Source organism: Belonocnema kinseyi, chromosome 1, assembly GCF_010883055.1.
Source record: "Belonocnema kinseyi isolate 2016_QV_RU_SX_M_011 chromosome 1, B_treatae_v1, whole genome shotgun sequence".
Lineage (NCBI taxonomy): Eukaryota > Metazoa > Arthropoda > Insecta > Hymenoptera > Cynipidae > Belonocnema > Belonocnema kinseyi.
The window spans coordinates 142,245,241-142,269,831 of NC_046657.1; the positions used below are offsets into that span (position 1 = coordinate 142,245,241).

The 24,591-nt window shown below is 20.8% G+C and overlaps 1 protein-coding gene across 2 annotated transcripts in view; it reads right to left on the minus strand.

The window, feature by feature from the left end:
* LOC117171462 overlaps positions 1 to 24,591 on the minus strand; it is a 111,284-nt gene that overhangs the window by 37,194 nt on the left and 49,499 nt on the right. For both annotated transcript variants that reach the window (XM_033358817.1, XM_033358807.1), the window contains exons 7-10: positions 22,564 to 22,678; positions 17,142 to 17,341; positions 11,759 to 12,089; positions 5,118 to 5,232 (exon numbers count right to left, since the gene is read on the minus strand). In XM_033358817.1, coding sequence (XP_033214708.1) covers positions 5,118 to 5,232; positions 11,759 to 12,089; positions 17,142 to 17,341; positions 22,564 to 22,678 — 761 coding nt within the window. The remainder of the gene's footprint in view (positions 1 to 5,117; positions 5,233 to 11,758; positions 12,090 to 17,141; positions 17,342 to 22,563; positions 22,679 to 24,591) is intronic.

Below are 24,591 nucleotides of genomic sequence, written 5' to 3' on the forward strand. Positions count from 1 at the left end.
TTTACATCTTTTATTATTAAGCTTTGTACTTAAACGTAGTTTTCTTTCGGCTCTTGCATTTCTCAAAGTTTGAGACCGATATTTTATGTTTAAAAAAAGTTGAAACGTTAAAAAAATGTCGAGGTTCAAAAAAAAGATAAAATAATTTTCAGTGAAGTTCCTACCAAAATGCAGTACCTAAACGTACTTTATTGTACTCTAATACATTTTCCAAAGTTTCAGCTCGATATTTTATTTATAAAAAAAAGTTCTTAGGTTTAAAAAAACATTCAGTGAACTGAAAAAGTGAGGTCGGTAATATAGGTATTTAGCTGTGTCACATGCTCTTAAAAAACAAATTATTTTCAACCATTAAAAAAAATTTAAATACATAAATTTTCCGTCAAAGAGATAGATTTTAAATAAATATAATTGCACTTTCAACTAAATAATTAAATTTCCAAGCAAATCGTAGAATTTTTAACGAAAAGAAAAATTTTAAAGAAAAATCAAGAAACGAGAAAACTTCATGAAAACAGGCGAAAAAAGATATCAATTAAAATAAACCAATTTTATTCTACAAAATTTAATAGTGAAATATTCAAGTAAATTAGTTGCATTTTCAGCTTAAAAATTAATGTTTAACTTAAAAAATAATTTTTCAACAAGTTATTAAATTTTCAGATGAAAAAATTACTTTTCGGCCAAATAAAAATAATTTTTAACAAAATAGTTAATTTTTTAACCAAAATGAAACTTTAATAAAAATAGTTGAATTTACAAGCAAAGAGATTTAAAATTAAAGTAGTGAATATAATATTGTTTCATTTTCAGAAAAAATTTTAATTTTCAAGCTAAGAATAGAATTTTAAACCAAAGCAAAAATTTAAATAGAAAATTCGGGAAAAAGGAAAAATTTCTTAACACAAGAAAATCGATATGAATCAAAATGATGAATCTTCAACGGGAATAGTTGAATTTTTAACAACCACAAAAATGATTTATCAGCCAAGAAGATTAATTTTCTACCTAAAAAGATGAATTTTCAGTTTAAAAACTAATTTTTAACCTAAAAACATTTTTTAAACAAATTACTGGAATTTTCAGTCACAAGAATTAATTTTCAACAAAAAATATGAGTTTTCAACTAAAATGATGAATTTTTAACTTAAAAATATACATTTTCATTAAAAAATTGAATAGTTACATTTTTATTCAAAAATTTATCTTCGACCACAAAAAAAAAATAATTTCGGCAAAATATTTTAATTTACAACCAAAATGATCAATCTTTAACTGGAACAGTTGAATTTTCAACCAAAAAATATGAATTTTCAAATAAAAAATTATCAAAGATTAAAATGAGTTAGTTACTTTTGGTGTAAAAGAAAATTATTTTCAAAAATAAAAAAAAAAATAAAAAATAGTTAAATTTTAAAATGAAGAAATGGAATTTTAATTAAAATAGATTCATTTAAAAAAATTTCAAGCTCATAGTAAAATTTTAAATTAAAGCAAAATTTTAAATGAAATTTCGAAAAAAAGGAAGAATTTAATATAAACAGGAGAAAAAAGATATCGATCAAAATAATGAATTTTCAACTGGAATAGTTGAATTTTTTAACCAAAAAAAAAAAAGATTTTTCAACCAAGAAGATTAATTTTCTACATCAAAAAAATGAATTTTTAACAAAAAGCATACATTTAGTTAAATAAAAAATATCAATTTCCGTCCAAAAAATTAATTAGTTAAATTTTCAGTTAAAAAAAAAAATTTCTCAACCAAAGAGATGATTTTTAAACTGAAATGATGGAATATTCAAGTAGATTAGTTTAATTTTTAGTTTAAAAATTAATCTTCAACCTAAGAAAACAATTTTTTAACAAATTACTTAAATTTTCAGTTACAAAAATTAATGTTCGAACAAAAACATGATTTTTCACAAAAATTATGAATTTTCAACTTAAATAATTGAATTTTTAACGAAAATCATGAATTTTTAAGTGAAAAATATAAATTTTCATTTAAAAATTGATTTGTTAAATATTCAGTTTAATATTAATTGTAAAAAAAAAGAAAGAAATGTTTTCAACAAAATAGTTGAAATAATGAATTTTCAACTAAAATGATGAAAGATTATACTGATTCGTTTACTTTTTCAATTGAAAAAAAATATTTTTTCAGAAATAAAAAACCATTTTTTAACAAAATAGTTTAATTTCAAACCAATAGGTGGATTTTTAATTAAAATAATGTATCTAATATAGTTGCATTTAAAAATAATTAAATTTTCAAGCAAACAGTACAATTTTAAACAAAAACAAAAATTGTAAGGAAAAAATCGAGAAGAAGTTGAAATTTCATGAAAACAGTAGAAAAAAGATATCAATCAAAATGATGAATCTTCAACCGGAATATTTAATTTTTTAACAACAAAAATGATTTTTGAACTAAGAAGATTATTTTTCTACCGGAAAAAAGATAAATTTCTAACAAAAATCATACATGTTTAACTAAAAAAGATCAATTTAAATCTAAAAAAATTAATAGTTAAATTTTCAGTTAAAAAATTAATTTTGACCCTAAAAAAATGTTTGCAACAAATTAATTAAATTTCCAATTAAAAAAGTTAACTTTCAACAAAAAAATTAGTTTTCAACTAAAATGATGAATTTTCAACTGAAACAATTAAATTTTTAACTTAAATCATACATTTAAATAAACATATTAATTTTCATCTAAACATTGATCAGTTAAATTTTCAGTTATAAAGTTAATTTCAGACAGAAAAAAAATAAATAATTTCAAAAAAATAGTTGAAATAATGAATTTTAAACTGAAATACTGAACTGGTTAATCTTTCAGTAAGAAAAAATTATTTTTAATAAAAAAAAACAATTTTTTAACAATTTACTTAAATTTTCATTAAAAAAATTAATTTTCGACCAAAAATGTGAGTTTTCAACTGAAATAGTTGAATTTTTAACTAAAAAATATAATTTTTTCTTTAAAAATTGATATTAGTTACTTTGTCTATAAAAAAATGATTTGTCAGAAATAAAAAGACAATTTTCAACAAAATAGTTAAATTTTCAAACAAAGAGGTAGATTTTCAATTAAAATATTGAACTAGTTACTTTTTCAGTAAAAAAAATATTTTTTTAAAATAAGAAAATAAACAATTTTTGACAGTTTACTTGAATTTTTAGAAATAAAAATTCATTTTCGATAAAAAACATGAGTTTTCAACTAAAATGATGAATTTTCATCTTGAAACGTTGAATTTCCAACTAACAAATATCAGTTTTAATTAAAAAATTGATATTAGTTACTTTATTAGTTACTTTGTCAGCAAAAAAAAATTATTTTGAGAAATAAAAAGACAATTTTCTACAAAATAGTTAAATTTTCTAACAAAAAGGTAGATTTTCAATTAAAATACTGAATTAGTTACTCTTCCAGTAAAAAAAATATTTTCAAAAATAACAAAATAAACAATTTTTCAACAATTTACTTAAATTTTTAGTAATAAAAATTCATTTTCGACCAAAAACATGAGTTTTAAACTAAACCATGAATTTCCAACTGAAATAGTTAAACTTTTAACTAAAAAAATTTAATTTGTCATTTAAAAATTGATATTAGTTACTTTATTAGTTACTTTTTCAGCAAACAAAAATTATTTTAAGAAATAAAAAGACAATTTTCAACAAAATAGTTAAATTTTTAAAGAAAGAGGTAATTTTTTTATTAAATTACTAAACTAGTTACTCTTTCAGTAAAAAAACTATTTAAAAAAATAAGAAAATAAACAATTTTTCAACAATTTACTTACATTTTTAGTAATAAAAATTAATTTTCAACTAAAAGGATGAATTTTCAACTTGAAAAGTCGAATTATCAACTAACAAATAACAGTTTTAATTTAAAAATTGATACTGGTTACTTTATTAGTAACTTTGTCAGCAAAAAAAAAAAATTATTTTGAGAAATAAAAAGACAATTTTCTACAAAATAGTTAAATTTTTAAAGAAAGAGGTAGATTTTTAATTAAACTACTGAACTAGTTACTCTTCAAGTAAAAAAATTATTTTTAAAAATAACAAATTATACAATTTTTCAACAATTTACTTAAATTTTTAGTAATAAAAATTCATTTTCAACTCAAATGATGAATTTTCAACTGAAATAGTGGAATTTGTAATAAAAAAAATATATTTTTTCATTTAAAAATTGATATTAGTTACTTTATTAGTTACTTTGTCCGAAAAAAAATGATTGTTAGAAATAAAAAGACAATTTTCAACAAAATAGTTAAATTTACAAACAAAGAGGTAGATTTTCAATTAAAATATTGAACTAGTTGCTCTTTCAGTAAAAAAATATTTTCAAAAATAACAAAATAAACAACTTTTCAACAATTTATTTAAATTTTTAGTAATAAAAATTCATTTTCAACCAAAAAGATGAGTTTTGAACTAAAATAATAAATTTTCAACTAAAATAATTAAATTTTTATCTAAAACTATGCATTTTTAACTAAAAATATTAATTTTCATCTAAAAATTGATCAGTTAAATTTTCAGTCATAAATTTAATTTTAGGGAAAAAAAAGAAATAATTACAAAAAAATAGTTGAAATAATGAATTTTAAACTGAAATACAGAACTGATTACTCATTCAGTAAACAAAATTATTTTTAAAAATAAACAAATAAACAATTTTTAAACAATTTACTTAAATTTTCAGTTAAAAAAATTAATTTTCGACCAAAAAAGATGAATTTTCAAATAAAATAATGAATTTTTAACTAAAGTTACTTTATTAGTTACTTTCTCAGTAAAAAAAATTATTTTCAGAAATAAAAAGACAATTTTCAAACAAAAAGGTGGATTTTGAATCAAAATAATGAATATAATATAGTTGAAATTTTAACAAAACAATGAGATTTTCGAGCAAACAGTAAAATTTTAAACCGAAACAAAAATTTAAATAAAAAATCGAGAAAAATGAACAATTGGTAATATAGTTTATGGACGAGCCTTTATGTTTGGATAGGAAAAATGTTTCAGGAATTTTAGGCGTACACGAATAATCGACACAAAATTTCGTTAAAGAAAAAGACAAATTATAATACCTGACATTGTTTCATCATCAACATCATTTTCGTCATTGGAATTATCATCCAGAAGAGTCAAATTCGGCTCGTTATTCTCACAATCGTCCAAATAAATATCGTGTTCACTCAATTCCTGAAAATTAATAAAAAATATAATTTAGTTCCTTATATTTATTTTAAATATTAAAAGGTTGAAAACTCAATGAAAAAAGATTACTTTTCTACCGCAAAATATGAATTTTTAATTGAAATAGACGAATTTTCGACCACAGTTGAATTGTCCCTAAAAAGTATGACTTTTTAAACAAAATAGTTGCATTTTCATGAAAATAATTAATTTTTCAACAAAACAGTTCAATTTTCAATCTTTAAAAATGAATGCTCAACAAAATCCGATAAAATAGTCGGATTTTCAACGAAATAGTTGCATTTTCAAACAAAAAAGATTGCTTTGCATAAAATAAATTATTTTTTAGAAGCAACAATTGAATTTTTAACCAAGTATTTAAATTTTGTTATTAAAAAAGGTGAATTATCAAGCAAAAAGTCGATTAAAAATAATACTTTAACAAAAAATCGTTTAATTTTTAAACAAATATTTGAATTTTTATCGAAAATATTTTTTTAAAAATTTGTTTAAGCAAACTGTTGCATTTACCATCGATTAGTTTAACTTTCAACTTGAAAAGACGAAGTTTTTAGAAGACAGTTGAATTTTAAACATAAAGATGAATTCTCAACCAAAAAAATGCAATAGTTGATAGAAAACCATAATTTTTAACATAAAAATTCATTTTTAACAACAAAACAAACTTTTCATACATTGGTTGAATTTTCAGTTTAAACAATCATCTATGACATTTTTATTTAGAAATTATGATTTTTTAACTAAAATAGTTGATTTTTAAACCAAAAAAAAATATGAATTTTCCACCATAAAGATGAATTTTGCACCAAAAAATAACAATTTTTGACAAAATACAATTATTTTGAACCAGATTACTTCATTTTTAGTTTAAAAATTAATTTCCAATAACAAAATAAACTGTTAATAAAATATTTAAATGTTCAGTTAAAAAGATTATTTTTCGGCAAGAAAAAAAAAATCTGGAAAATTATGAATCTTCGACTGGAATTTTTAAATTTCCAAAAAAAAGATGAATTTTTAACTAAAAAGATAAATTTTTAACTAAGAATATTAATTTTTACCAAAAAAGACCCATTTTTGAAACCAAAAATATATGAATATTCAACTGGCATTGTTGAATTTTTAACCAGAAAGATGAATTTTGAATAAAAAAAATCATTTTTTCTACCAAAAAAATATATGAACATTTAACCAGAATTGTTGAATTTTAAACTAAAAGGATGACATTTTGAATTCAAGTACTGAATCTGCTACGAAAAAATTAATTCTTAACCAAAAAGATACATTTTTAGCCAAGAATATTAATTTCTACAAAAAAAGACAACTTTTCAACTAAATTTTTAATACAAGAGTTTAACTTTCTACAAAAAAAGACGATTTTTCAACCAAATAAATTAATTCTCAACGAAATAGTTTAATTATGCCCTAAAAAAGGTTAGTTTTAAACCAAATGTGGAACTGTTAAATTTTCAATATAAAAAATTAATTTTTGACAAAAAAATTATCTTTCAACCAAAGTGATGATTTTTTTATTGAAATGATTAAGCTTTAATTTGAATTGATCAACTAAAAAAACAAGAGACGAAATTTTTAATTAAAATGCTGATTCTTTAAAAAAATTAATTCTTGCCTAATAAGATTTATTTTCAACCAAGAAGATTAATTTGTGCCAAAAAAGACCGATTTTCGACAAAATACAATTATTTTTAACTATAAAATATAAACTTTTAACCAAACAGATAAATTTTAAAATGAAAGGATGAAATACTCAACTAGATTACTTTAATTTTTAGTTTGAAAATTAATTTTAAAAAAATTTTAATAAAATACTCAAATACTCAATTAAAAAAATTATTCTTTGGGAAGAAAAGAAAAATTTGAAAATGATGAATCTTCGACTGGAATAGTTAATTTTTTAACAAAGAAGATAATTGCCATCTAAACAGATGAATTTTTTAATAAAAGGATGGAATACTCAACTAGATTTGGTTATTTTTTCAGTATAAAAATTAATTTTCAACAAAAGAAATTTTAATAAAATATTTAAATATTGAGTTTAAAAAATGTATTCTTCGGCAAGACAAAAAATTTGAAAATGATGAATTTTCGACTGGAATAGTTAACTTTTCCACACAAAAAAAAGACAAATTTTGAAGAAAATAGCAGTAATGACAGTACATCTTGTCGTCAAAAAAAATGAATTGGTGACATTTTTTTCTAAAATAGGTAGGAAATAGGTGATAAAAAAATGTTAAATAAGGCAAACAAACACTTTGTAATTTTTTGTAAACCGGGAAATGACCGGAACTAACTTTCAATTTAAAAAAAGTCATTTTTTTACAAGTAAATTCAATTTTTCACCTCTTAGTTAAACACTACCAAATGGTTAAATTTTCAGGAAAAAAGATAAATAGTCTGCATTTTTAAACCATAAAAGTTCAATTTTTAACCAAAAAATTAAGTAGATAAATTTCTAATAAGAAAAATTAATTTCCAATTAAAAATGCAGCAATAAAAACGAATTTTCTACAAAAAAATTTAATTTTGTAAAAAATAGTTGAATTTTATACCAAATTTTTTAATTTTCAATAAAATAGTCTAATTCTCAACCAAAATAGATAAATCTTCAACGAAGAAGTTGAATTTTTAACCAAAAACTCAAAAAGAGTTATGAAGTTTCTACCAAAAAATGAATTTTCTACCAAGAAAAATTTTTCAGTCAAGAATGAAAAATAATGTTAACCAATTTGTTGAATTTTCAACAAAAAATATCAATTTTTATCAAAAAATGCTATAGTTGATATTTCCACAAGAAAGTTTTAATTCAAAACAAAAAATAGTTTGCTGAATTTTCAAGCCAAAAAGCTTAATTCTCTATAAAATAATTTAATTTTGAAAACAAGGACATGAAATAACAACAAACAAAGTTCGTTTACAATTAATCAGTTGACTTTTTTAACAAAATATTTGAATTTGCAGTGTAAAAAAACAAACATTTTTACAACAAAAAGAATTGTTAATTTTATTTTTTAACGAAAAAATTAAATTTGAAAATATTCGTCCTACTTTCAACCAAGTAGTGGATTTTTTACTAAATCATTTTTATTTTTTTGATTCAAAATTCTACTTTTTGGTTACAAATTCTATTACTTAGTTAAGATTTAATTATTTTGTTAAAAATTAAAGTCTTTTGTTAAAAAGTATTCGTTTTTGGTCGAATATTTATATTGTTTCGTAAAAAATTCATCTTTTTTGGTTGAAAATTAATTCCTTTTATTTAAAAAGTCTATTATTTTATTTTTGTTTAAGAAATAATCTTTTTGCATTAAAAAACATACTTTTTGTGAAATTCAACGATTGTTTTGAAAAATTCATCTTTTTTAGTCAAAAATTTATACTTTTGTAAAAAAATTCATATTTTTTATTTGAAAATTTATCTATTTTGATTGAGAATTAATTCCCTTCATTTAAAAAGTCTATCATTGCATTTTTGTGCAAGAAATAATCTCTTTTAATTAAAAAACATACCTTTTGTGAAAAATCAATGATTTTCTTAAAAAGTCATCGTTTTTTGTCAAAAATGTATACTTTTGTAGAAAATTAATATTTTTTGTTTGAAAATTTATCTTTTTTGAGTGAAAGTTAGTTTTTTTTATCAAAAACAAAACAAAAAAGTATTATATCTCTGTTCCAGAATTAATCTGAATTAAACAATTTGGTTAAAAAGGCATATTTTTTTGTCGAAAATTCATCCTTTTTGGATTGAAATTTCTCTTTTACTTGAAAAATCGTCTTTTTGGGTGGCAAATTTAACTATTTGTTTTAAAAAACTCACATTTAGTGAATTGGTTAGAAATTCTACTACTTGGTTGAAAATTCAACTATTTTCTTAAAAAGTAATATTTTTTTGTCGAAATTTTAACCGATTTTTTTAATACTTGTGTTTTTGGATAGAAAATCCATCCTTGTGGTGAGCAAATCCTCATTTGTTAGAACAGACATATTTTTAGTTTTCAACAATAAAAAAAAACTTTTTATAAATTAGTTGATTTTTTAGTTAAAAAATTATTTTTTGACCAATTTTTTTTTGAAAATGATGAATTTTTAACGGAAAAATTTTATTTTTTAACAAAAGAAGATTAATTTTGTACCAAAAAAAGCATTTTTAACAAAATACAATTCTTTTTAATTAAAAAATATAAGCTTTTGACCAAACAGATGAATTTTAAAATAAAAGGATGAAATACTCAACTACATTACTTTAATTTTTAGTTTAAAAATTAATTTTCAGAAAAAAAATTTCAAGTGGAAATAATGAATTTTCAACTAAAAGGATTGAATACTTAACTAGAAAATCTTAATTTTTAATTTAAAAATTTATTTTTAACAAGAAAAAAAAACTTTTTATAAGTGGGTTACATTTTTAGTTAAAAAAATTAATGTCTGACAAAATTTTTGTTTGATAATTATGACTTTTCAACTAAAATAGTTTACTTTTAAATAAATAGAACAAAATGAGTTTTCGACCAAAAAGATTAATTTTCTACCAAAAAAAGACCAATTTTCGACAAAATAAAATTATTTTGAACTATAAAATATGAACTTTTGACCACACAAATGAATTTTAAAATGAAAGGATGAAATACTAAACTAGATTATTTTAATTTTAAGTTTAGAAATTAATTTGCAATAACAAAAAAAAACTTTTATTAAAATACTTAAATATTTAGGTGACAAAATTTATTCTTAGGGGGAAAACAGTGAAGAAGATGAATCTTAGACTGGAATAGTTAAATTTTCAACAACAAAAAAATGAATTTTCAACTGAAATAGTTAAATTTGCAATATAGAATAATCATTTTATACCAAAAAAGACGATTTTTCAACATAACACATGAATTTTTAACAAAAGGGATGGAATACTCATTTAGATGTTTCAATTTTTAGTTTAAAAATTAATTTGAAAAAAAATTATTCAATAAATAACTGAAATATTCAGTTTTTAAAAAATCTTCAAATTTTTTTTTTGAAAATGATGAATTTTCAACTGAAAAATTTGATTTTTTAATAAAAAAAGATAAATTTTCAACTAAGAAGATTAATTTTCTATCAAAAAATACAAATAATTGACAAAATAAAAATATTTTCAGCTAAAAAATATAAATTTCCATCTGAACAGCTGAATTTTGTATTAAAAGGTAGAAATATTCAAACAGATAAGTTTAATTTTTAGTTAAAAAAATGTTCTTCGACAAGAAAAAAAATTGGAAAAAGATAAATCTTCGACTGGAATAGTTAAATTTTTAACAAAAAAAAATTTATTTTCAACTGAAAAAGTTCATTTTTTTTTTAAATATCAATTTTAACTAAATGATGAATTTCCAACTGAAATATTTAAATTTCCAACAAAGAATAATCATTTTATACCAAAAAAAGACGACTTTTTGGCATAATACATGAATTTTCAACAAAAAGGATGGAATACTCACTTAGATCACTTTAATTTTTAGTTTAAAAATTAATTTAAAAAATAATTATTTAATAAATAAGTGAATTATTCAGTTTAAAAAAAATCTTCGAAATTTTTCGTTGAAAATGACGAATTTTCAACTGAAAAAGTAGTATTTTTTAACAAAAAAAGATCAATTTTAATTAAATGACGAATTTTCAACTGAAATAGTTAAATTTGCAACAAAGCAGATTAATTTTCTACCAAAACAGACAAATTTTTGACAAAATACAATTATTTTTAAATATAAAATATAAACTTTGAACCAAACAGATAAATTTAAAAATGAAAGGATGAAATACTCAACTAGATTACTTTAATTTTTAGTTTGAAAATTAATTTTTAAAAATGTTAATAAAATACTCAAATACTCAATTAAAAAAATTATTCTTCGGAAAGAAAAGAAAATTTTGAAAATGATGAATCTTCAACTGGAATAGTTAATTTTTTAACAACAAAAAAATGATGAATTTTTAAATAAAAAAGTTGATTTTTTAACAAAAAAAGATCAATTTTAACTAAAATGGTGAATTTTCAACTGAAATATTTAAATTTACAACAAAGAAGATTAGTTTTCTATCAAAAAAAGACAAATTTTTGATAAAATACAATTGAACTAACAGGATTGAATACTCTAATAGAAAATTTTAATTTTTAAATTAAAAATTTATTTTTAACAACAAAAATAACTTTTTAAAAATTGCTTTAGATTAATGGTTAATTTTCAATAACAAAAAAAATGGTTAATAAAATACTCAAATATTCAGTCCAAAAAATGTATTCTTCGGCAAGAAAAAAAAATTTGTAAATAATAAATCTTTGACTGGAATAGTTAAATTTTCCACAAAAAAAAAACGAATTTTGAAGAAAATAGCTAAATTTTTCATCCAGCAGTTGAATTTTTATTTCAAAAAAATTAAAAATTCTGAAGGAAAAATGTATTATTCGGTATTCCCAGACTTTGCCGGAACTGGGGCCACCCTTGAAATAAAATAAACATACTCCGCTCTCGCTGCTGCTGCTGCTGGAAGAATTATTGTGAGCCTGCTGATTGTGAACAGAGGGCGAAGAGTGCGAGGGTGACGGAGACCTGATTCCATTCAATTGAGAATCTCCAGCAGATCCGGAATTATTTTGTCCGGCCGGCAGAGGAGAGTCGACCGAACAATTGACACTTTGCTTTCCACTATTTTTCGATGAAATCGAGGACAATGTTGAATTGGAAGCGATTGGTCGAATGTTGAGAAGATTTCCCGGTTCGCAGAGAGACAACATTTGGTTTAGATTGCCAGTTCCTGAAGGATTTACGCCTGAAAGAATATTCTGCACCGATCTAAAAAAACAAATGTCTTTTTAGAATGAATAACATCCTTTTTAATTTACTTCTTTGAAAATGCATCATTTTAGCTTAAAATCTTGAAATTTTCAGCCAAAAAAATACATTTGCAACTAAAATGATCAACTTTCAACTGAAATAGTTAAATTTTCAATCAAGAAGATTAGTTTTCTACCAAAAAGGACAAATTTTTGAAAAAATACAATTATTTTCAACTAAAAAAATATAAATTTTCATCTAAACAGCTTAATTTTCGACTAAAAGGATGGAATAATCAACTAGATTTGGTTATTTTTTAGTTTAAAATTTAATTTTCAACAATGCAAAAAACTTTTGATAAATTAGTTGGATTTTTAGTTAAAAAATTATTCCTCGGTCAAATTTTTTTTTTAAATAATTAATTTTCAACTAAAAGGAATCTCAACTAGAAAAATTTAATTTTCAATTTAGAAATTCATTTTTAAGAACAACAAAACTTTTTTATAAATTGGTTGAATTTCCAGTTAAAAAATAATTGACAACAAATAAAAGAACGAATTAAAAAAAAAAAGTAGTTCAACTTTAAACTGGAATAGCTAAATTTTTAGTTAAAAAAATTATTTTTCACCAAACAGTTAAATTTTAAACCAAAGCGATAAATTTTCAATTGAAATGAGTAATCATTAAATGGAATAATTTAATTTTCACTCAAAAATATGGATTTTCAGCTAAAAAGATTAATTTTCTACAAAATAGTTAAATTTTCATCCAAACAAATGAATTTCCATCAGGACAATTAAATAACTATTAAAGAAGATGAATTTTCGACAAAAATGGAATAAATAAATTTTTAGTTTGAAATAAAATTTTATTCAACCAAAGTGATGAATTTTTAAACAACAAAATTAATTTATATAAAAAAAGGAACAAGTTTCAACTAAAGAACGTACAATTTTAACAATAAAATGAATTTTTTAATTTTTAATTGAACAAATAATAATTTTAAATTTTTGAAAAAATACAATCATTAAAAAAAAAAAATTCCATCTAACCAGATGAATTTTCGAGTAAATGGATAGAATAGTCCAATAGACTTGGATATTTTTTAATTTAAAAATTAATTTTCAACAATGAAAAAAGCTTTTGATAAATTAGTTGAATTTCTAGTTAAAAAATTATTCTTTGGTCAAATTTTCAACTAAAAATAATGAATTTGAAACTAAAAGGAATCTCAACTAGAAAAATTTTATTTTTAATTTAGAAATTCATTTTTAACAACGACAAAACCTTTTTATAAATTGGTTGAATTTCCAGTTAAAAAATAATTGACAACAAACAAATGAACGAATTAAAAAAAAGTAGTTAAATTTTCAACTGGAATAGCTAAATTTTTAGTTAAAAAAATTATTTTTCACGAAACAGTTAAATTTTAAACCAAAGCGATATTTTTCCAATTGAAATGAGTAATCATTAAATGGAATAATTTAATTTTCACTCAAAAATATGAATTTTCAGCTAAAAAGATTAATTTTCTACAAAAAAAAAGACAAATTTTCAACAATATAGTTAAATTTTCATCCAAACAAATGAACTTTCCATCAGGACGATTAAATAACTATTAAAGAAGATGAATTTTCGACAAAAATGGAATAAATAGATTTTTAGTTTAAAATAAAATTTTATTCAACCAGTGATAAATTTTTAACCAACAAAATTAATTTGTATAAAAAAGGAACAATTTTGAACTAAAGCAGGTAAAATTAATACATTTATTGATATTATAATAAATGATATTTTTATTGTAGAAATTAATCTTCTTCTTTCAAAATGAACCATTTTAGTTTGAAATCTTGAAATTTTCAGCCAAAAAGATACACTTGCAACTAAAGTGATCAACTTTCAACTGAAATAGTTAAATTTTCAATCAAGAAGATTAGTTTTCTACCAAAAAGGACAAATTTTTGAAAAAATACAATTATTTTCAACTAAAAAAATATAAATTTTCATCTAAACAGCTTAATTTTCTACTAAAAGGATGGAATACTCAACTAGATTTGGTTATTTTTTAGTTTAAAAATTAATTTTCAACAGTGAAAAAAAACTTTTGATAAATTACTTGAATTTTTAGTTAAAAAATTATTCTTTGATCAAATTTTATTTTGAAAATGATGAATTTTTAACGGAAAAATTTGATTTTTTAACAAAAGAAGATGAATTTTCAAACTAGAAGACTAATTTTGTACAAAAAAAAAGCATTTTTGACAAATTACAATTATTTTCAATTAAAAAATATAAACTTTTGACCAAACAGATGAATTTTAAAATGAAAGGATGAAGTACTCAACTACATTACTTTCATTTTTAGTTTGAAAATTAATTTAAAAAAAAATGTTAATAAAATATTTAAATATTCAGTTTAAAAAATGTATTCTTCGTCAAGAAAAAAATTTGGGGAATGATGAATCTTCGACTGGAATATTTAAATTTTTAATAACAAAAAACGAATTTTCAACTAAAAATAATTAATTTTCTACTAAAAATAATGAATTTTTAACTAAAATGAAACTCGATTAGAAAACTTTCATTTTTAATTTAAAAATTCATTTTTAAGAACAAAAACTTTTTATAAATTGATTAAATTTCCAGTTAAAAAATAAATGTCAACAAAAAAAAAAACAAATTTAAAAAAATTAGATAAATTTTAAACTGGAATATCTAAATTTTTAGTTACAAAAAAAAATTATTTTGAACCAAATAGTTAAATTTTAAATGAAAACGATAAATTTTCAATTGAAATGAGTAATCATTAAATGAAATGATCTAATTTTTATTCCAAAATATGAATTTTCAGCTCAAAAGATTGATTTTCTACCAAAAAAAAAGAGACCAATTTTCAACAAAATATTAAAATTTTTATCCAAATAAATGAATTTTCCATCAAGACGATTAAATAACTATTAAAGAAGATTAATTATCGACAAAAATGGAATAAATAGATTTTTAGTTCAAAACAAAGTTTTATTAAACCAAAGTGATGAATTTTTAACCAACAAGATTAATTTCTACAAAAAAAAAAAAAAAAAACAATTTCCAACTAAAAAAGGTACATATTCAAACAATAAATGAATTGTCAACGAGGTGAATTTTCTACTAAAATGATTGAATGTTCAAGTGGAAGTTAAATTTTTAATTGAAAAAAAACTAATTTTTGAATAAAATGATGAATTTTTAACTAAAATGATGAGTTTTCAAACAAGAAAATTAATTTCTACAATAAAAAAATTGATTATATATTAACAAATATATTAATTTACTATAGTAAAAAAAAGATCCATATTAAACCCAAAATAAAATAGTTCAATTTTCAGTAATAAAAAACAGTTTCTTTAACCAAAAAAAAATAACTTTTTACATTAGAGTTTAAATTTTAACCAATTACTTGAATTTTCGAAAAAAAAGATGAATTTTCAGATAAAAAGTTAATTTTCAACTATAAAAATTTAAACAAAAATTGAATAGTTACATTTTGAGCTTAAAAAATCATTTTCAACCAAAGAGGTAAATTTGGAACTAAAATTATGGACAATTTAAGTGAAATAGTTAATTTTTCAATAAAAAAAACGTTTTCTTTAAACAACGAAATTAATTTTTAACTTTAAATTTGATCTAAGTAGCTAAATTTTCATTAAAAAAAAGATGAATTTTCTTCTAAGAAAGATTTGTCAGTCAAAAAAAGAAAAAAAATCAACCAAATTGATGAATTTTGAAGAAAATAGGCTGAGATTTCGAGAAAAAAGGACAATTTTTTAACAAAATACAAGAATTTCAAAAAAAAAGAACCATATTAAATCGAAAATTGAATAGTTCGATTTTCAGTAATAATAAAAGTTTTCTTTAACCAAAAAAATTAAATTTTAACCAAATACCTAAATTGTCAAGAAAAAAATGAATTTCCTAGCACAAAAAAAGGAATGGTTAAATTTTCAGCCAAAAAGTTAATTTTCAACTAAAAAAATTCAAACAAAAATTGAAAAGTAACATTTTGAGTTTAAAAAATAATTTTCAACCAAAGAGGTAAATTTTGAACTAAAATTATGGACAATTAAACTAGAATAGTTAATTTTTCAATAAAAAAAAAAACGTTTTCTTTAAACAACAAAATTAATTTTTAACAAATAATTTTAAATTTCAACAAAGTAGCTAAATTTTCATCCAAAAATGAAAAAAATGTCAACCAAAATGATGAATTTTGAAGAAAAAAGGCTGAGATTTCGAGAAAAAAGGACAAATTTTTAACAAAACACAAGAATTTTCAACCAAAAAAAAAAAAAAATATCCATATTAAATCGAAAATAGAATAGTTCGATTTTCAGTAATAATAAAAGTTTTCTTTGACCAACAAAATTAAATTTTAACATAAAGAATTTAAATTTTAACCAATGACTTGAATTTACAAGAAAAAAAATGAATTTCCTAACAAAAAAAAAGGAATGGTTAAATTTTCAGCCAAAAAGTTAATTTTCAACTAAAAAAATTCAAACAAAAATTGAATAGTTACATTTTGAGTTTAAAAAATAATTTTCAACCAGAGGTAAATTTTGAACGAAAATTATGGACAATTAAACTGGAATAGTAAATTTTTCAATTAAAAAAATACGTTTTCTTTAACCAAGAAAATTATTGTTTAACAAAAGATTTAAAATTTTATCAAAGTAGCTAAATTTTCATCAAAAAAAAAGATGAATTTTCTTCTAAGAAAGATTTGTTAGTCAAAAAAAGAAAAAAAATTTCAACCAAACTGATGAATTTTGAAAAAAAGGCTAATAGAATAGTTCAAATTTTAGTTAATTTGACAACAAGAATAAATAAATTTTCAATAAAATATTTAAATGTAGTAATATAAAGCTACTTTTACAAATAAAGAAATATTTTTATTTAATTTTATATTGCAATTTAAAAAAAAAATGTAAGCACACTCTCGAAAAAATGCCCTGAAATTTCCAGCTTTTCCAGAATATACCCTGATATTTTGTCCAAAAAAATTATAAATATTATGAATAATAAATATACCTTGAAGGAGTATTATTGACGATTGAATAGTCTACATTCTTAGTGGGACTAGAAGTGAAGATCGGCTCGCCGGAAGCTTGAGAATGCTGCTGTTGCAATGATAAAGGACCTACATTTCCTCCTGATGGACCACAAAGTGCCGATCCACTCTGCACTCTCGTCGCTGAGACCGTGTTTCGTGAAATTTCTATTGCTAGTCGCTGCAATAAGAAAATATTTCAATAAATTATATTGAAAAATATGGGAGAAAGGGAGATTAGTGTCATGAAAAAATTTCAGTAAATTCAATCTATGTTTTAATCGAACGAAATCAATTTCCGGTCATTTCCCGCTTCGCAAACATTTTTCAAGGTCAATGCAATTTAAAAATTTGATCACTAATGCTAAAAAAATTTCCACTTGAGATAATAAAAAGTGAGCTGCAAATAAAAGCACTCAAAGTGTAACTGTTGAATTTTTAACTTTTTAAATTAAAAATTTCCGTCTCCCGACTTTCTCCCGGTAAATATTCGTGTTTCCCCCGATTTATAAAAAAATTAAATCTCTTTGCGAAACACAATTTTTGTTTCTGATAAAGAACAATTTTTTTTTAATTAATTTAAGCATTTTTTAAATGTAATTAAGCACTAGAAGTAATTTCATGCGCGCAAATCGCGTGTTCAAGTATCTGGATTTTTATTTCTAAACATGAAAAATCTGCAAATTTAATAATAAATTTTAAAACCAATTTTTTGAAATTATATTTTAAAAATTTGTTCACAATAATTAATAATTTGGACAACTTAATAAGAAAAAGGAATGAAATTGTAAAATTTCTAGATCGAAGCCCTGCAATGTAAACAATTTTATTTTAAATTGAAAATAGGGTAATTTAAAAAACAATTCTAAAATCAAAGCGATCAAGATTTGAAAATTAATATAAAAAAATTAATTGAACTTTATTTTAAACTGGAAAAATGTAGCCACCAAAAATTGTGATATTAAAACTTTTTTATAATAAAACCCTTTAAAATTGTCATTATTTGATGTAAATTTAAATCACTTAAAAAGTAATCATTTTTAAATTGCTAATTAAACTTTTCCAAATATAACCAATTCAATTTTATTTACAAAATTAAAACCAATTAAAAGCAAAATTTTTTAATTCAGCGTTCAAAATGTAAATTTAGAACTCTAAAATTATTTTATACATTTAAAATTACCGAAATTATATGTTTATTCGTGTATCATTTTCAGTCACATAGTTTAATTTTTGTCTTTTTTTTATTTTAAACCCAATTTTTAATTTAATAAAATCAAATCTTCCTTTAGAACTATTATTAACTCTTGAAATTTTTCAATTAAATATTTTTTAATTTGAAATGATTTATTAGTTTAAGTATTCACCAAAAAATCCAAGAATTTAAATATATCACTTTGAAAATTCAAATAAATAATAAACAAACTCGAAATTTCTTTATATTTACATATTTTGAATAATTCTCTGAATTTGAAACTACAATATTGTGAAATTTGAAACAACCGAGAATTAATTTAAAAATTAATAGAATAACACATTCAAAGCTATAATTTTGAATTAAAATTTTAGAAATTTTAAAGATAATAAATATATTATTATATTATTTTAAAAACTTTGAAAATCATATGATTTTTAATTGGGCACTTTGAAAAAATTATAAAACAAATTAATTATAAAATACGAAAAATCTCCCGATGTAATTTTTTTCTCCCGATTTTCTCCCGGTGAAAGTTTCTCCCGATTTTCTTCCCCTTCTCCCGATTCTCCCGGGTTGGTGACCACCCTGAATTTTTTTTAATCAAAAAATTTTTGTATGCAAATGCTCAATCATTTAGGCGAATAAAATTGAAGGTACTAACATTTTTCAATAAAAAAAATGTATAAATCCACGTTCTTATTTTCGATGCTCCAAATTAAAAAAAAAAATCAATGAACTCTAAAATTGTCAAAATGATATCATTTTAAGGAATTTTAAGCTAGAAAACTTAAATATTCAAAAATTGAAAATTTTTTAACACTTCCTAAATTATAAATTCAATTATTTTAATTTTTAATGGTTTAAGCTTCCTTGGAAAGCTTAAAAATTTTATTTAAAAATCTTGAGAAATCTAAAAGTTGTTTTGAATTTGTTCAAATTTAAAATTATTTTTTGAAATTTTTTCAAAACTTCTAAATGCCTGTCAAAATTAATTAAATTTTTTCTACAATTTTCAGAAAATCCTGAAAATGTTAGAAAATTTCTTTAAAATTTGGATGTATAAATAATAATTGAATATTTATTATTTCTAGACGAAATTTGGACAATTTGAACAAATATGTAGAAGTTTTGAAAAGATTCAAACCTAATGTAAAACTTGAAATGATAGCCTAATATAAAATAAAACTTGGATTTTCCTAGATTTTAAACAAAAAAATTAGAATCTTTTTCAAGAATTGTAAAAGGCGTCAAAACAAAAAAAAAATTTTCTTAACATTTTTAAGAAAATTAAAAATAATGTTCCAGTTTGTAAAAATTATTCTATTATTCTGGAAGATTTTAAGAAAACTTTAAAAAATTGGATGTTATTTTTTTAGCTTTTTAAGATAAATATATTTCTCAATATTAAATAATTCATCCTTTTTACAATTCAAAAATTTCAAATTGAATATTTTAGACTGAAAAAATATTTTGAATTTAATAAAATCCGTGACTTAATAATATATTATTATGAAGTTATTTTCAGGTTGAAAATAGTTTATAAAGTTTCAGTCACACGTTCACATTTTTTAACGTTAAAATCTAAAAATTCTTGAATTCTGAACTGAATTAAAATCGTTTTGTCAAATCCTTTTTTTTCAGTTTTTAATATTTAGACTATTAATGATACTTAAACTTTTAATACTTAACAATTAAACATTTTTCTAAATTTATTTATTAAATAAAAATGTTTTTTCATCCAAAGATGTCAAGTTCAAAGGCTCCTAATTTTTAATTGTACAAGTTTCCAAGACAGTATTTTATAATTCTTTAAGGTAAAAATATAAGTTTAAAATAAAAATTGTTGATGGACAATTTTTTAAATAAAAAAAATCTTGAAGTACGCATTGTGAATTGAATAATAGCATAATTAAAAAAGATAACAATTCAACTAATTCTTCAAAAACTGCTGAAATCGAACTTGAACAGATTTTTCTTCCACAAATTTGTAAAATTCCCAGTAAAAAAAATGGTAACCATTTAAAGTTACCGAAATTATTAATTTACTGATATTCAGATAATTTCAGATAATTTATTTTTATCTTTTTATTTTATTTTAAACTCAATTTTTTATTTAAAATCTTCCTTGAGAATTATTATTCATTCTTGAAACTTTCCAATCAAAAATTTTCAAATTTGACATTATTTATTAAATTACTGTAACATGATTCCATTTTTTTAAATTGTACAATTTTCGGCTTCTCAATGCGAAATTGCTATCTATTTACATATAAAATTATTAGATTCAAAACTATCAAGGATTTTAATATGAAATATTGAATTATTTAATATCAGAATGGTCCTGAAATGTTTAATAATCAAAATTTCAGTTAAAAATTTGAGACCCTTGAAAGTTTATTTATTTTAAACACTTTAAAAATGATATGCCTTCTAATTGGAAACTTTAAAAAAATTCATTTTTTGGTAAAAAATAATTTTTTTGATTAAAAATAATTTTTTCAATTAAAAATGCAACTGTCGGGTTAAAAATCATTCTGTTTTAACTGAAAATTAAGTTTTTTGTTGGAATTCAATTATTTTTTAGACAATTTGTATTTGTGGCTAGAAAATTCGTATTTTTGTTTTAAAAAATTCAACAATTTAGTTGAAAATTTAACTATTTGATTGAAAATTTATGTATTTCGTTAAAAATTCGTCTTTTTTCTTGGGGGGGGGGGGGGTTATGATTTTAAATTTTATTCGTATATTTGCATTTTTTGCTGAAAAATTCAACAAGTTGATAGAAAATTTAAATATTTGATTAAAAATTGATGTGCTTTGTTAAAAATTCGTCTTTTTTTGTTGAAAATCAAATTTTTATTAAAAATGTAACTCTCGGGTTAAAAACCATTCTGTTTTAACTGAAAATTAAGTTTTGTGTTGAAATTCAATTATTTTTAGACAAATGTATTAATGGCTATAAAATTCGTATTTTTGTTTTAAAAAATTCAACAATTTAGTTGAAAATTTAAGTATTTCATTGAATATTTATGAATTTTGTTAAAAATTCGTCTTTTTGGGAAAAAATAAAGTTTTATGATTTTAAATTTTATTCGCATATTTGTATTTTTGGCTGAAAAAATCAACAAGTTGATAGAAAATTTAAATATTTGATTAAAAATTGATGTGTTTTGTTAAAAATTCGTCTTTTTTGGTTGAAAATCAAATTTTTATTAAAAATGCAACTTTAGGGTTAAAAATCATTCAGTTTTAACTGAAAATTAAGTTTTTTGTTGAAATTCAATTATTTTATAGACAATTTGTATTTGTGGCTAGAAAATTTATCTTTTTGTTTAAAAATTCAACAATTTAGTTGAAAATTGAACTATTTGATTGAAAATTTATATATTTTGTTAAAAATTCGTCTTTTTGGGAAAAAAATAAAAAAAAAAGTTTTATAATTTTAAATTTTATTCGTATATTTGTATTTTTGGCTGAAAAATTCAACAAGTTGATAGTAAATTTTAATATTTGATTAAAAATTGATGTGGTTTGTTAAAAATTCGTCTTTATTGGTAAAAAATCAAAATAATTGGTAGAAAATTCAACTATTTGGTTCAAAATTTAAGGTTTTTATTTGAAAATTTTCGTTTGTTAAATATGCAACTCTTTGCTTGAAAATATGTTTTCGTTGGTCAAAATCTATTGCTTTTTATTTTTAATCACAATTCTTCTTGATAAACAATCAACTATTACATTTTTCTTTTAAAAAATTCATCTTTTTAGGTTGAAAATTCAACAAATTTGTAGAAAGTTCGTCTATTTGGTACAAAATTAAACTATCTTGTAGAAAATTAGTTGTTTTTATCAAAAATTAATTCCTTAAATTCAAATTTAACTACTTTATTTTTGGTCCCAAAATTGAATCTCTTTTAGTCTGAAAATTTAACTATTGAGTTCAACATTTTAAGAAACGAAAAAATATAAACTAAAAGTTCATCAAATTAAATATGGGACAAAATTGAAAATTCGTTTTTTGGTAGAAAAGTAATTTTCTTCATTGAAAATTCAATTATTTGCTTCAAAATGTATGCATGTTGTTTAAAATTCATCTTTTCTGGTATAAAATTAATCTTCTTGGTTGAAAATTCAATAATTTGAAGTTTTTGGATATTTATTGAAGATGTGTCTTTTTTTAAATAATAATAAATTTTAAAAAATCTTACCTCTTTCAGTTCATTAATCTGCGTAGCGTATTGATTTTGAACCGTGACTAATTGACTAATGTACCACTGTTGATCTCTACAGCGCTGATAAAATGTTGGAGGACGCACTTGAAATCTAGAAATATTAATTAAAAATAACAACAAAAATATGTCAAAAACATGAGAAATTTCATAAAATCTTTCAAATCCTCAAAAATCTCCTCCTAATATTGAAATCTATTAAAAATTCTTTAGAATCTTTTAAAATATCCTAAAACCTTATCTGTCCTATAAAATCGTAACATATTTTCCAAAATTCTTTGAAAAGCTATGAAAAATCGTTTCAAATCCTTTGAAACTCTTTAAAAACTACTTGGATTTTTTTAAATAACTAGAAGTCTTCTATCCCTTCCAATTATTATTAAGATGAATTGAAAAATACTTGGGATTATTTTAAATATCCTAAAATTTTTAAATCCTTTGGAATCCCTTAAAATTATTAAAATATTTTGAGAATGCTTTAGATTCTTTTTAAATGATTTAAAATCTTCTTCTTTCTTTTATTGCTTTTTTTTATATCCTAAAATATTTAAAATCTATAAAAATCCTTTAATATTAATTAAATCAATTAAATTTTTTTTCAAAATCTTTGAAATAAATGTAAAATTACTTGGAATCTTTTCAAATACTCTAAAATATGTCAAATTCTTTAAAATTGCATAAAATTATTGAAATCTATTAATCTATTACTCTGATGTATTCCACACTGTTTCAAATAACATCAATTTATTTACATCTATTAAAAATAACTCAAAATATTTTAAATTCTTTAAAATCTGTTGAAATTTCTTGAAATTATTTAAAGATATTAAAAATGCCTGCGATAAAAAAACACCGCAACATCGATAATAAGTACCCTACAAACTTATAATTCTTAGAAATACCTTCAAATTATTGAAATAAATTTAAAATTACTTGGAATATTTTAAAATAGTCTAAAATATGTCAAATTCTTTGAAATTACATAAAAGTATTGAAATATATTCAAATGCCTCAAAACATTTAAAATCTATTGAAATTTTTTAAAACTATTAAAAGTTTCTTGGAATTAAAAAAAACTCATTATATCTTTCAAATCTTTATTAAGTCTCTAAAAGATTAAAATCGTTTGAAACAAATTAAAATTATTAAAATCTTTTAACAATACTTCTAAATATTTAAAATATTTAAAATTCTTTAAAATATTTTAAATTCTTAAAAATATCTTCAAATGACCGAAATTAATTAAAATTACTTTTGATTTTAAAAAATACTCTGAAGCATTCCAAATCGTTTGAAATGAATTAAAATTATTAAAATCCGTTAAAATACCTCAAAACATTTCAAATCTATTAAAATTTCTTGAAATTGTTTTCAAATATTGAAAATTTCTTGGAGTTTCAAAAAACCTATAATAGCTTAAAAGTGTATTAAAATTTTGGCTAATACCCTAAAATATTTCAAATCCATCAAAATCACTTTAAATTATTGAAATTTGTTAAAAATGCCTCAAGAAATTCACAATCTTTTTAGAATTTTTTCAAAATTCTTGAAATTGTTTAGCTATGTTCAAAATTCCTTGGAATTTGAAAAAATCCCAAAAAATCAATCAAAATTATTCTACGACCTTAAAATTCTTTGAAATTCCTTCAAATTATTGAAAAAATTTAAAATTACTTGGAATCTTTAAAATACTCTAAAATATTTGTAATTTTTTGAATATATATACAATTCTTAAAATCTATTAAAATACCTCAAAACATTTAAAATCTATTAAAATTTCTTTATATTTTAAAAAAATATTTAAAATTTCTTGGTTAAAAAAAAAACATATCTTGAAAGTCTTTGTTAATGCCCTAAAATAATTAAATAATTTGAAATCATATAAAATTATTGAAATCTTTTAAAAATACGAGTGTAGTTCAATAAGTCCTTAGAATGACCAACAGATGGCGCGCGAATCGCTCCAAATCATCTGTTTTCAGTCAGCACCACTCCCGACTAGATATA